The 14,182-nt window shown below is 29.0% G+C and overlaps 1 protein-coding gene across 2 annotated transcripts in view; it reads left to right on the top strand.

Moving 5' to 3' along the window:
• The first annotated feature begins 3,535 nt into the window (after positions 1-3,535).
• Positions 3,536-14,182, top strand: part of Zir (Zizimin-related) — an 85,798-nt gene continuing 75,151 nt past the window's right edge. For both annotated transcript variants that reach the window (XM_067262303.1, XM_067262302.1), the window contains exons 1-4: positions 3,536-3,659; positions 7,390-7,480; positions 8,468-8,646; positions 12,502-12,576. In XM_067262303.1, coding sequence (XP_067118404.1) covers positions 3,619-3,659; positions 7,390-7,480; positions 8,468-8,646; positions 12,502-12,576 — 386 coding nt within the window. In that variant the 5' untranslated portion in view covers positions 3,536-3,618. The remainder of the gene's footprint in view (positions 3,660-7,389; positions 7,481-8,467; positions 8,647-12,501; positions 12,577-14,182) is intronic.

The raw sequence follows: 14,182 nt of genomic DNA, 5'->3' as shown, positions 1-14,182 counted from the left end.
AGGCATGTTATTGACTTTGTTAAGTAAAAATTTAAACAACAGAAATAAGTCAGCTTACAGTTAAAAAAAGTCTTAAAATTTACTTCATTTATTCCACTAAATCTTTCAAAGCACTTCTGCTTCAGATTGTTTATAAAATTTGTTAAATAACATGCAATACGGTAATTATTTTAACATAATTTCTTTGTTAAAATGGTTATTGTATTGTATTATGGTTTAAAAAAATATATTTCTGGAATAACAACTGTTTATCAGCTTTTTATTCTGTTTCGTTTTAGATGAAGTGTAAATGCTTCAAAAGTATTTATTTCCAATAAATTTTTAATTGTAAAAGGTTCATAGTTCCAACCTCTTTCAAAAGTAAGTCAAATTTTTATCAATATTCTGATTGAGAAATTGATTATTACTTGTTACTTATATGTCTAGTACCTTATATTTTCAATAAAAATGTTCAATATTGCAAATAATAATATATAATAAAATTGTGATTTTAGGCAGAGATAATTCTTTACACATTCAGATTTCTCTTTAATCATCATTTTTAATCTTATTTACTATAATTGGGAGATAATGCAGAAATACATATCACTCAAAAAAATATAAACATAAAGCAGTCATTCAAAATACTTCAAAAACTTATATTAATGAAATTCAAAAATTTATCATTGATATTAAGGTGAAGTGAATCAAAGATTATATAAACAGATCCAGGAAGTCTGACATAATTTACCTGTTTACAGAACAATTACTGTTGATAACTTGCATCAATGCTAATATATTTGAATAGTTACAATGTTTTGTAAGATATAACTTTATAATAGTATGTTTACATACAATTGGATCAAGTAACTTCTCCCACACGAATGAATGGATTTCAGATAGGAAAAATAGATTCAAAAAACATTTTTAAAACCTTTGTCATCTATACTAGGATTTCTCAAATTTTGGAGCATACAATAGCAGAGTTTTTTTCATTTATATAATTAATGCCATCATATTTCGGTAACTTCATGCTGAGAAGCAACTTTCATCTGTCACGTTAAATATTTTTATGACCTGAGATATTAAAGGAAATACACACACCCTCACACACATGCACAATGAAATATTAAGAAATGAAATTTGGCAAGGCAGCTTGTATATACAGTAATTGAAGCTATTAAATGTCCAAAGGGTGGGAGATAGAGGGGTCCGACTTATGAAGATTTTACTAGTAATTAACATAATGTTTTTATAAAATTCATCCCTACCCTCAAAATTAAGCGTTTTGCCATTTTACAATAATAATACAAAGAGTTTTTCATAAAATCTCATAACAGATGGCGCCACATGCAATTTTATTTATTATGATTAGTAATATAAATTTTTTTTAAGATAAAATCTCAACAACCAGGAAAGTTACGCAACTCGTTGCTAGATGATTTTGGTTTATCGAAAAGCTAATGCTGATTCTGCCTAGTCATTAGGAAAGAAACTGGAATAGTAAGAGTTTTGAAACTGTTGGCGAAAGATTATCGAGAAGTCTGGAGACATTACTAGGAATGGTCAATTGAGATTTCGATGCTCAAGTGGATTAACAACGCTACGCGAAGCTTTGGGAAGCATGGATATGACTTTATGGATATGACAGAAAAATGACTGGCGTCATTTTTCTGTACACTAGACCAGCGGTTTTCAACCTTTTTTGACTTGCACACCCCTTTGCAACCTATTTTCTCTAAGTTTTATTTTGCATGTTAGTCAAACAGTCCTGCCTTGGTCAATTATATAGCGCTGTATAATAACACTTTTTTTTTTTTTTTTTTTTTAAATCGAAATACGTTAAAGGACACAGATGAATATAAAACGCATCGAGCGCTGTGACATCGCAAGCCTCAATGCTGAATCCTAATGTTCTCATAGTACAGTACCGGTACATCCGCAATTATTAGTTTTTTTTTTTTTTTTTCGCGTACCACTAAACCACCAAGCGCGTACCCCCGGTAGGGAATCGCCGCACTAGACGATACATGCAATAATTTAAATCTAGCTTCCGAAGGTCTAGCGGAGGCGAATCTGGTCCAATTTTTCAATTTTGTAAAAAATTCTTTTCTGTTAAGAAAAATAGAAGGAATGTTAGTGTTTCGAAAATAGATTTTACGCTAAAATTAGATTAGGAAAAGTGTAAGATATTTACAGAATTACACCAGAAAGATATATACACAAAAATATTTCTAATAAATGCTGACGGAAATGTAAAAATATCTTCCGAATTTTCTGACGAAACTGAACGGAAGACCAAAGCTGGGGACTTCCCCCCGGGACCGGAGAAAAGTGAGGACCCGTAGTGGTTCCTATTGCTATAAAATTAATGATAGTTTTACTAATATAAAATAAAGTCTTTAACATTGTTTTTTAAATAGAGAAAGATTATACGTATTTGATTTATTTAAAAATAATGGTGATAGGACGGATGAAGAAAAAGAAGAAAATACAGCGTTTTTTGCAATTTTTGCACTTTTCAATTGCTTATATCAGGAGTCACTGGCGTAACTCCCTCCAAGTAAAAAAGTCACTGATTGTCTATGTATACAGGAGTCAAAGTTGCCGATTTTCAGAGGCCGATTTCTTCGCCCCCAAACACCTGAAGTAATTCCGAATAGTTCGTTCGAAAGAAAAGTGTTTTCTTAGGTAGTGTGGAAAATTTCAAGATTTTCTGTAATGCGGTTGCCAAAATATAAGCAATTGAAAAGTGTTCAGAAACATTACAGAAAATCTTCAAATTTTTCACACTATCTAAGAAAACAATTCTAATAAATGTTAACTCAAAAAAGCAACTTTCACCTTTAGACGTGCATTACGTGCAGACGTGCACACCTGAGCGAAATCATGTTTTCAAAGCGTGTTTGAAGCCATGACCAACACAGAAAGAAAAAAGGGGCGTTATGCTATCGCTGACATTACAATATGTCTAGAATCTATCAGGCTAATTGAACAAACTGAAGTTCACTTTTTTAATTGCCTAAAGCTCTGTGGACTGATTGCAAAACGCTTAAGATATGTCAGACCGAATAGCAAATAGAAGATAATTTTTCAATTTGCCAGGCTCATTTTAAAATGACGGCGCCCTTTACAATGAGCCGGATTTTCCAATCTACGACATATGTATCACAGAATATAATACACAGAAACCAAACTCTCTACGTAACTGGAAATCACTGTGTTATCTGTCGATTGTAGCGCCTCGAAACTAGGTCATACGCTTAACATTGCGTTACATTTTGAGTAAATGAGTTTACCTTAAAATATAGTAATTGCGTTACACTATTTATTCTTCACGAAACTTTAAATACACAGTATTTGATGTACTCAAAACACAAAATCTGAGTACGACCTTCCACTGTAACTACGAAACGTCAAAACAAACTGGTTTATATTAGCCTATTTCATCGATTTTCTAAAGCGCATATAAAACTATTTTAAATATATGTATCGATGCTTATTATAAATGACGAATACTTGATGAATATTAATTAATGCCATATGAATGATGCAAACAGTACTTTATAGATATTCCGTTTAGACCACGTGACAATTTAACTGTCATGTTACTGTTAATCGGAGGGAGCAAGGACTGAAATGGCGAGTGGCCAAAGAGCATTTGCCCAGAAGTTAGTAAAGTAAGTTTTGTGTAGCCTAAATAAAAACAATTTATATCACTTTTAGCAATTTCGTAAGAAAGTAAACAAGAGAATCGGTGTGTATCTATTATAAACACACAAGCCAAGATAGGAAGCACAATTACTGTTTATTGTAATGTCAAAACATAAATGGTCCTTGTTACAATTAAAATGTTTGTTAAGCATAAACTTAATGATTGCACAATTTTAATTAACTAAGATTTAACATAATTTCTAATATAACATAATTATCATAATTTCTGAGCTTTTATTTTGTACTTTAAAAAATATGTTTTTGTTAACATTGAAAATGAAATGCACCATTTAAATTCACAAATATACTGTATATATAGATTATTATAATGCAAAATTTAAACCTGTAAATGCCTTGCATGTGTGTAATCTTTCCTCATATTTATAATGACTGTAAATATGTCAAATATTTCTTTTTATTCAGTTATGATTGAATAATACAGTGTTATTTTATTGGTTAAATAGAATATAATATATGTTTTTAAACTTTTTAAAATAATGTATTTACATAACACTTCAATATAGTAGTAGTAGTAGGTGCTCCAATGCTAGGTAGCAGCAATTATCTTCCGTCGATTTCGATTGTGAACTTGGGCTTCGGCTTCTTCCCGAGTCGTACCGAGCATCGTCAAATCTCGAAGAAAAGTTCTACGCCAAGTATTTCTAGGTCGTCTTCGTGATCATTTGGCACCGGGGGAACCCCATTTCTTGGCTGTCTTGGGGATTCTACCGTTCTCCGTACGAAAAATACGGCCGGATGGTCGGACCCTTCTACAGGCGACAATGTTACGAAGTTTGCACGTCCCGTACTTCGATATATTAAATATTAATTGAAAATTTTGAAATATTGCAATTATTTTCAGATGTCAAAATTTGATTTTTTGAATATTTTCAAAAAGTCAAATTAATATGTAATTAATAAATTGTTAATATAATCGACGACTTTAACGATACCGTAGAATGGTTTCCCATCCCGGTGGCTAGTTGATTTATATGGGAAGTTAATAAATTAGTAGGGGATATTTGGGAGTTGGTGGATGAGTTTATTTTTACTACATTTAAACATATAATAAAAATGATACATTTAGTTTTATTATATATTATTTTTAAAGTTTATTCCAGTAAAACAATTTTGAATTTTAATGTATGTTTAATACAAAAATAATGTTATTAATTTGTAATTGATTCTTACTTTGTATCAACTTAAAAAGGATTGGTAAATTAACTCATTTTGGAATGGCTGACAAACAAAAAATCTGAGAGCCATTGCTTTAGAATATTTTTCTTTATTTATTGATTGATATTATGATAATATATTCTCTCTCTTTTTCACTTATTAACAATTTATTTAATTTTTTAAAATCTCTTGTTTTTTATGCTTTTAAATTATTTAGTCTTGAAATAAAATTTTCAATTACTTATTATATACTTTATTTTGAAATGAGTAGGCTCTTTGATTATGCCTTTCTATTTGATTATCTAATCAAACAGAAAAGCAAATCTGAGAATTCAATTTCAAGATGATATGATTAATAAATTTTTAGATCTACTTATAAATTGTGCAGAAATATCAGAAAATTTGATTTCTTAGCTGTTCTGGTAGAAATAAGAATTGAAGCTTATATCAATAAAATATTATTTTGATAAGATATAAAATTTATTATACCATCTGATGTAAAGTTTATTCAATACAATAAGTGTGGAATTTTTTCAAGTATTATTTGATACTTTTTCAATAAGCAATGACAATAGAAGGCCTATTATTTGGTTAATTTTAGAATTCTATTTATATTTTATATTTTTGAAAGTAGTTTTATAATTTATATTACACTATCATCTGCTGCTTGATTAATTTTTGTGTTGAAAACAACTATCTTGATCATTTACGTATCATGCATAATCCTAAATGAACTATTTTTATATTTTTATTAATATTTATGCAAAGAATATCAGAATTTTCTTTTTATCTTGCTAAATCTTCAAAATTTAGATTATTACAATATATATTTTTACATAAATTCTATTTTGAGGTTCAAGATTAAAAAATAGTGTAGTTTGAATGTATCCGGATAAAACATTATCCTTTAAACTGTTTAATAAAACATCAAATTAAAATTATTTAATATATCCGAGCAGTTGCGTGATAAGGTCTATTATTAATGAATTTTATTTAAAACAATACGTGGAATTGGAAATAATTTAAAAATTGTATTATAAAAAGAGTTATTTGTGAAGTTTGTATAATTGCTTTAGTTTAGAGATTAATTTATTGTTTGTTTATTTATTTTTCGATATTCAAACAGAAAATAAGCATGCCTTATCTGCTTTCTGTTTGTTTATTTTTTATTCTGAACAAAGTAAAAGTTGAATAAATAAACTTACAAATAATTTTTTCATAATGTTTATATTAATAAATAGTGTTATGAAATTACTTTTTGTATATAATTTACAAATTTTTTTGTTATTGTTATTGTAATGAGTATAAATGAATTTGTATTTTTATAATTTTATATTATGTTTTATTTGATAAAGCAAGATAGTTAATGTTTTACGTGTAGTTTGTTGATTTATTTATAATTGCTAATCAAATTAGAACATTGTTGAATTTAAACTGTCAAACATAGTTTTAATTTCAAATCTTAATTTATTTAATTTAAAATTGATCAGCTCTTGAAAACATTTCTGTTTAAAAAGTTGTTGGCTTTGTATTTAGATCTGTTTTTGTTTTGTTTCTATGATATAGTCATAGTCTATTCTATAAGAACCTTAGCCTAAAATAAAAGAAAGTTTTAAAAATAACATTTTTAGAAAGATTTTTTCATCTCATAAGCCAAAATTTTTTTAAAAATTTACATTGTAGCTAATATTTTAATCACAGAAATTACACTACAGCTGACCCTTGATAATCCGACGCTTTTGTAATCCGACATGCTCGTAGTCCGATGCACTGCTCGTCGAGGTCACTGTAGTCCCCGTCCCGTTATGTGTCTGCTTGCACAGAAGGATGTCGCCACATGAATCTCCCCACCCAATTCTTACACGATGACACATTTTTTGTGTTTTCCATGAGCAGTACGTTCTGTACGTACTGTATTATTTATGCCTATACATACTGTATGTACATTTATTGGCTTCCATATTTCTTTTAATAAACATGTTTTAGTTACCCGAAATGGGTGTTTCATTTCCATATTAACCTAGGCAGCATTTTATCATACATGCAAAATGTAGGAATATTGTAGGCTACTGCTAGCAAAACAATGCCAAATATGTAATCACTTTCGGTAATCCGGACACTTTTGGTAATCCGACACCCCTTTGGTCCCATACCTGTCGGATTATCAAGGGTCAGCTGTACTTAAAATTGAACTGAAAATACAGGAAATACCACATTTTCGTGCATATAACTTGTAATGGTATATACCCTGTGGAAAATTGCTAGAATAAAAATAAAATTTTTGCATAATCTTCCACACTTATAAAAGTAGTTGTTGCTTCTTAGGTGCAAGTTAATAATTGCAATTTAAAATCAGCATATAATTTACCTTATTATTTTCATAATGTAATGAAGGTACAGTACATTTTATAAGATTTTGTTTTATATGGAGTAGGATTAATTTAATCAAGAGAACAGTGAGTTATTAAAATTCAAATGAATCATTTTAAATTAAAATTAACTATATTTAATAATTTTTAGGCAGCCGAGTGCTGATGTAAGAAGACAGGTTGCTACAAGTTCTACAAGTCGAGATGTCTCCAGAAATGTGGGTAGTGCAACACAAAACAGTGTAAGTATAATATTATCATTAGATAACATTAAATAAAGTCAAAGGAACAAGTTCTAGTTACTGTCTAGTTCCAGCTTATACCAGTATTGATACTGAATATTATATTTTATATTATAAATAAAAATGTGTATATATCAATGATGTTTTGGCAGAAGATATAACCCATAAATTTCTCACACTTGAATTCTACAACATTTTCCACTTCTACTTAACACTTTCTCTGCTGTTGTTGAAACAAAAAATTGTACTAAACATGCCAATTCTTTTTTTGTATAAAGTACATCACTTATACACAGATTAAGAATAAAAAACCTTTTTTCATTTTGAGCAATATTTATAGAATTATATGTGATGTGAAATTGAGTTATCATCACTTACCTGAAGACAAATGATGAAAAATCATTATAATTAAATACAGGCTATCCTGGGAAAGTATGGAACCAAACAATAATATATAATCTCAAAAATGTTTATTACACTTCCACATAGTAATAAGTGACATCCAAAAAATGATGCAAAATCACATCAATAAAAAGTATTAAAGAAATGTTAAAGAAGACACTACATTGTCTAGTAAAATGGTATTACTAAGGCATTGATAATATTGATGTTATGTGTTGGCTTTATTGCAGAATATGATTTTTTGGATGGTTTCTGGCTTCTACTAAAAATTTTAACAAATGTGCATTATGCCCTTGTCCCAAAACTTTGTTTATATACTGTACGTACATTTGTATATGTACAAAGGATATATATATATATTTGTATTTAGATAACGAAATAGCAGTTTTGTTAATTTTGAAAGATTACAAAGATAAAGAAGCAATAATTATATTAAAGTTGTATTGTTTATCAGTTTCATTTTATCTTTCTAATGCTTTGGGATTTACAGATTATTTTTAGGATTATAGTAATATTTTTAATACATTGAGTTTTTTATTTATGCATAAAGATATATTTTTAAAAATTTCAAAATTATTTGAATAGATTCCATTATGTGATGTTGTTGATCCGTTGGATTTTGAAGACTTTTTGAATCAACATCAGGATCAAGCAGACCGTGATCCTATCCATCATTTATTAGAATTTCCACCTGATGATATTGAAGTGGGTATAGTTCCAAGAAAAATTCGTACTGTAGGACCAATAGTACCTGAAAATGAAGAGTAAATCAGTTTTATTTTATTATTAATTATTTTTATTGTTTGTTATCTTAATATTCAGAACTATTTTGTGATTAAAATCTTAAAATAGTTATTATGTGTATAACATAAAATTGAATATATGTGTAATAATTTCAATTCTTTTTCTTTCTATTGTGAGTTAAATTTTTTTTATTAGAATTCTATATTCTATATTCATTTGGAAATTTTTCGTATATATAATACAGTGGTTTTGAAACTAGTCCATGGGTCCCTGGTAGTCCAGAAGATACTTGTCTGATCTGCAGGCTCATTTTCTAAAAATGCTTTTATTTTATAACTTAGCAAATATTTAAAAATATTATTTAAAACTATATTAAGATTTAAATGATATACCTTAGATGCTTATTATGATTATAGTTTATTAATTAATGACTAAAAGCTAACAGATGAAAACAGGAATCTGCCAGAATATACCTTTTATAAAAGGGTCTGCAAGTTTTTGAACCACTGACTTAATATATTAATATGATTCCCACTTGTTTCCCCCTTAAAAATTAAATACTTTTAAGGACTTGTAAGGACTGTGGAAAAAATTTTTAAGTACTTACATCATCAAAGTCTTTAATGAACTAATATTCCCAAAGAATTGAGTATAATTGGTCTTCAATGGAATAATCTATTGCTTTTGGCCCTTAATATTGTTTTACACTTAGTCTAGAACAAATAGACACATATACATCAAAAAGAGCTGTAACTTATTGTACAGTTTTTAGTAGGTGTTAAATAATCATTAAAGATTTTGTAATTTAATTATGTACACTGGTATGATAAGCCCGCACGTATATGTGTCTATTTGATCTAGACTAAGTGCAAAATAATTGATCTTTTTAACTATTTAAGATTAGATCTAAATCATATTGAACAGTTGACTGTGCATAGCATTTTATATTATAATTATGGAAGAAAGAAATATAAACGAAACTTGTTATTAGTCAATATTTAGCAAACAAGCAAATAATCTCATACCATAAAGTTTCATTTTTAATGTCAGATTTGTGATTAATTTATTAAATTATTTCATCAACAAAAAAATGTAAAATTTTATTATTATTGAAAATATCTTTACAGGTAATAGTTGATGCCTAAATCTAAATTAGTTTAACATTTTATTCTATAATAAAACAGACAGTCCTTGACTTACTATATTGATACATCATTCATTCCTAAACTTAACAGATAAAATTAAACTAAGAAACATAATGGAAAATAGTATTAAATAGAGTTTAAAGAACTGATTAGTTACATGGGAGGAAGGTTAGGCCTACATATTGTATAGAGTTTGGGTCCGCGATGTCTCGTGTCTCGAAGTCCCGGGACTTTTTCTAAATTTAATTGTCTCGGGTCTCGGGACTTTCGGGTCAAGACTCGAGACACGCTTGTTGAAATTGTATTGTAATAATTTTATTTTTAAAAGGTCATAATAAAGTTTATTAGCTTCCTGCACTCTGTCATTGAGAGTGCCATCTGTTAGCTTAACGAGTAATTACTTGATACTCCTATGTAACTTACTGAATGAGTACACAATAAATACGTTCGCCGCCATATTGTTATTTTGTGACGTTTTCGTGATGAGATTGTGACATTTGTGACTGTCTGTGTCAGCACTATCAGCTCAGTCAGTCAGTCGTCAATTTCACTTTATGAGGTGAAGTGCTGTGCGCGGTTGTGTTGCGTCAGTTGCAAAATACAGAATATTTTACTTCGAATTTGAATAAAACTGCACTTATTACTTTTGCGGAAGATCTGTATTGCAGACTTTTTGAAAATATCCCTCGTATCCAAATTCCAGATTTGGAAATAATGGACGCCGAACCCAATACCAGTAGCTCTATAGTACACAGCGAACCCTATGAGTCGTTTCAAAGTCAAATGGAACAGGCAATCAAAAAATCGAAGAAAATGTACCCGAAATTCGTGCAAAAAGATCAAGAGCAACATTAAAAAAGGAGTTTCAGTTATTTGAAAGTTTGGAACTAATTTATAAAGCTTTAAAAACAATAAAACCGACATCTGTTGAAAACAAGTGTGTTCTCCTTGTCCGGAGGCATTATTACAAAAATCAGAAACAGATTGGTCAGACAAAGCTGTAAATGATCTGATTTTTTTTAAATGCCTATTTTATTAAATCAGAAAAGAAGTCTAATTGCTAGTTTATTATATTATTTATATGACTAATGAATAGAGACTAGGTGATGGTTATTAATGATTAGTATGATTACTAAGTTGGTTTTATAATTATAAGATTTTACTGTCAAAAAATGAATCTATGATTATAAGAATTAAACATACAAATTGTTTAGACTTTAATTAACGTTATAAATGTTGGATTTGATTTTATGTTCAATAAATGTTGATTTTTACTAAAATTGCTTTTTTATTGATACATCTCACCAAAAATGAACTTTATTCTAATTTTATTCTGAGAATTCTCGAAGTCCCGGGATTTTGATCGTGGGTTGTCTCGTGTCCCGGGACTTTGAGACTGTTGAGACTTCCCAAACTCTAATATTGTAGTCAGTTCCCACAATATCAAATAATTAACCATATATCTTTAATTTAATTTTTTAGAATAAAAATAAATAAAATTGAAAAGTTTGCAATTTCAAATAACAAATTTAAGAAATGTACAGGTATACCTTGCCTTATGTTGGTAATTGGTTCCAGCAGAGACGACGTAAGTCAAATTTGCTTGTGTAGTTACGACATAAGTCGAAACTACGGTGGAAAACGCCAATAATGAGCACTTAAAGACCGCTAAATAAGGTGACAACACAGAAACACGTTTTCATGTTTCATTCTCTAGGATTTATAATGATTATATTAACATTTACTGTAAATGTACATATTTTAATATGATTTTATGTGCTTTTAACACTTTTCTAGTGGTATTACGACTTCAATATTTGTGGCGGACGGATGTAAAGTCAAATAAAATGACTTAAACTTGATGTTTATTTTTCCATATACTTTTTTGACAAACAACGTATAATCGAGAACAACGTAACTCGAAACGACATAACTCGAGGTATACCTGTATTCTAAAAACTTACATTATAAAAGAGTTGACATGTATCAAAGTGTTGTAAGGAATGATATAAATTCCTTCATTGTTCGTGTAACAGCCATATTTCCTCAAACTCTTTTCATATAATTAAATCTCATTATTATTTTTGCAAATAAAAACAGTGGACTTGTAGTAAAAAAAATCTGGAAAAATGGATAGTCATATAAACAGCCATAAACATAATAGTTAAGAAATTAATTAGCCAAGTTGTAAGCTGAAAGTTAATTTGGTGTTAACATTTAAGCATTAATTTAATATTCATCCATGTGTGATTAATTTAATAGTCACACATGTGATATTTTTGCTACTTTCTGAGATATGAAATTATATTTTAAAATAAATTTTCACACTGCCATAGATTACATTTCCGTTTTTCTGAAAAATATATTTATAGAAAATTATTATTATTTTAAAATGTTTTTTGTTTTGCAAATAATTTTATTTATTATTATAAATTTTCAAATGTACTCAAACTAAGATGATAATTGAACTTTTTAATATCTTTATGTATTCGGTTGATGACGTTTTCACTTTATGTAATACAAAAATACTTTTAGTAAATTTTATTTTTGCCTAGTTTGTTAGAATTAGTAGAATCTTGCTTAATTTAAATATCATATATGTTCCTATTGGTTCTTTAATTGGAATTAAAAGAAATTAATTTTGATATTTATTCCATTATGTAAATAAAATATTGTAAACTAATCTATATTTATATCAAATAAAAATAACACTTATAATTTCATTTTCAGCGGTTCTGATCTTGATCCTTATGTGGGAGATTGTGTGCGTTGTTATACTTCTGATTGGGTTGTTGTAAATAGAAGGTATGTTTAATGATTTATATTTTTATAATTTATCATTTATATTTAAATTTTTTATATTTTTAATATATATTATGATTTAATTTTTAATATATTTACTTCTTATAATATCATTTGGTGCTTTTATATTTATTTCAGACTCTACTGATATAAAAATATAAGAATATCTGATAACTTTTGAAATTTCAAATTATACATTTTTTAATATTTGTTTTATGCTATTTAATATTATGACCTTTTGTTATCTGACTGAACAGAAAGTTCTCGCCTTTTGGACACATTTTATTTAGCCAAGAAAATTTTATGTACAGAATTGACTTCAATTATCAATGTAATCACCGTTGTTGTTGACCACTTCCTGCCAATGCTTATGTAAGGAATGGATGCCATCTCAATAAAACTCTGGTGGCTGCGACTCGAAGAAGTTGGTCAGGCTGGCCTCCAAGTCGGCTTCATTATTGAACTCCTTGCCAGCCAGGTAACGGTCGAGCATGGCAAACAGGTGGTAATTGGAAGGTGCAATGTCGGGGCTATATGGTGGGTGGGGCAAGACCTCCCAGTTCAGGTCCAGTAGCTTCTGGTGGGTCTGCCTAGCTGTGTGGCCATGCATTGTCATGCAGCAGGATGGTGTTCTGGTTTCTGGGCAGGTCTCCACTAGTTTCTGCTGTAGACATTGAGTTGTTTGCAGTAGAAAGTTGCGTTGATGGTTGTTTTTTGCAGCAGCAACTTGAACATGATGATTCCTTTAGAATCCCAGAAGACAAAGCATGATCTTCTTGGGTAAGGGTTCTTCACTTTTGAAGCGTTCATACCAATCATATACAGTTCTTCTGGCGACAGTGTCCGGGCCTAACACAGCATTGATGTCAGTGATAGAATTGGCTGATTTTTTGTTAGAATGATAGTCATAAACGAGGAGCAGACGAACTTGCTCTTTGGTTAGCAGATGTTGGTTGGTCATGGCAAACTAGAGTGAGAGCACAGGATTTGGTATTTTCTTATAGCACATACCCCGACCTGTTTATATACTACCATGGAACATTCTAGAATGTTCCAGAAAAAAGTTATTCTAGAAAGTTCCAAAAAGTGCGAGAACTTTCTGTTCAATCAGATATCTTTAAATTGAACTTCAAAAATAAAAACATTTCAACAGTATATTAATTTTATATTTAAACTATTAAAATATGAATATTCTACATAGCAAATAGAGTGTGATTTCTGACAATGGAAAATTCAATTTTGATTAAAATGATAAAAGATATTTGTGAAAGAAATCATTTCAAATGTTTTGTTTTTTAAAGAAACTAATCAAAATTGTAAAGTTCAGTTTCCCTCGCATGAAACGGCAACTCAAAATACTGTTTTGTTTTTAAACATCCCGATGCACCTCTTCTTAAGTCCCCTTTGTTGCTTAAATAATATCACTGATATCCTTTTAGTATTCTTATTTCTATAAAATATTGTTACACATGTGAGATTTGGTGCCAATGAAATTTTTTCTTCTGGAAATATATAAAACATTAAATAAATTTTAATGCATCATTTAATTACAGAGTTCTGAAGACTGTTTCTGCAGTTTGTAGTAGTGTTTTGTAAAAATTTACCAAAT

The sequence above is a fragment of the Centruroides vittatus genome, unplaced genomic scaffold (genome assembly GCF_030686945.1).
Source record: "Centruroides vittatus isolate TY-2023 unplaced genomic scaffold, ASM3068694v2 contig_1427, whole genome shotgun sequence".
NCBI classification, from domain to species: domain Eukaryota; kingdom Metazoa; phylum Arthropoda; class Arachnida; order Scorpiones; family Buthidae; genus Centruroides; species Centruroides vittatus.
The sequence above is the reverse complement of the archived record's forward strand: the minus strand, read 5'-3'. Positions and strand labels throughout refer to the sequence as shown.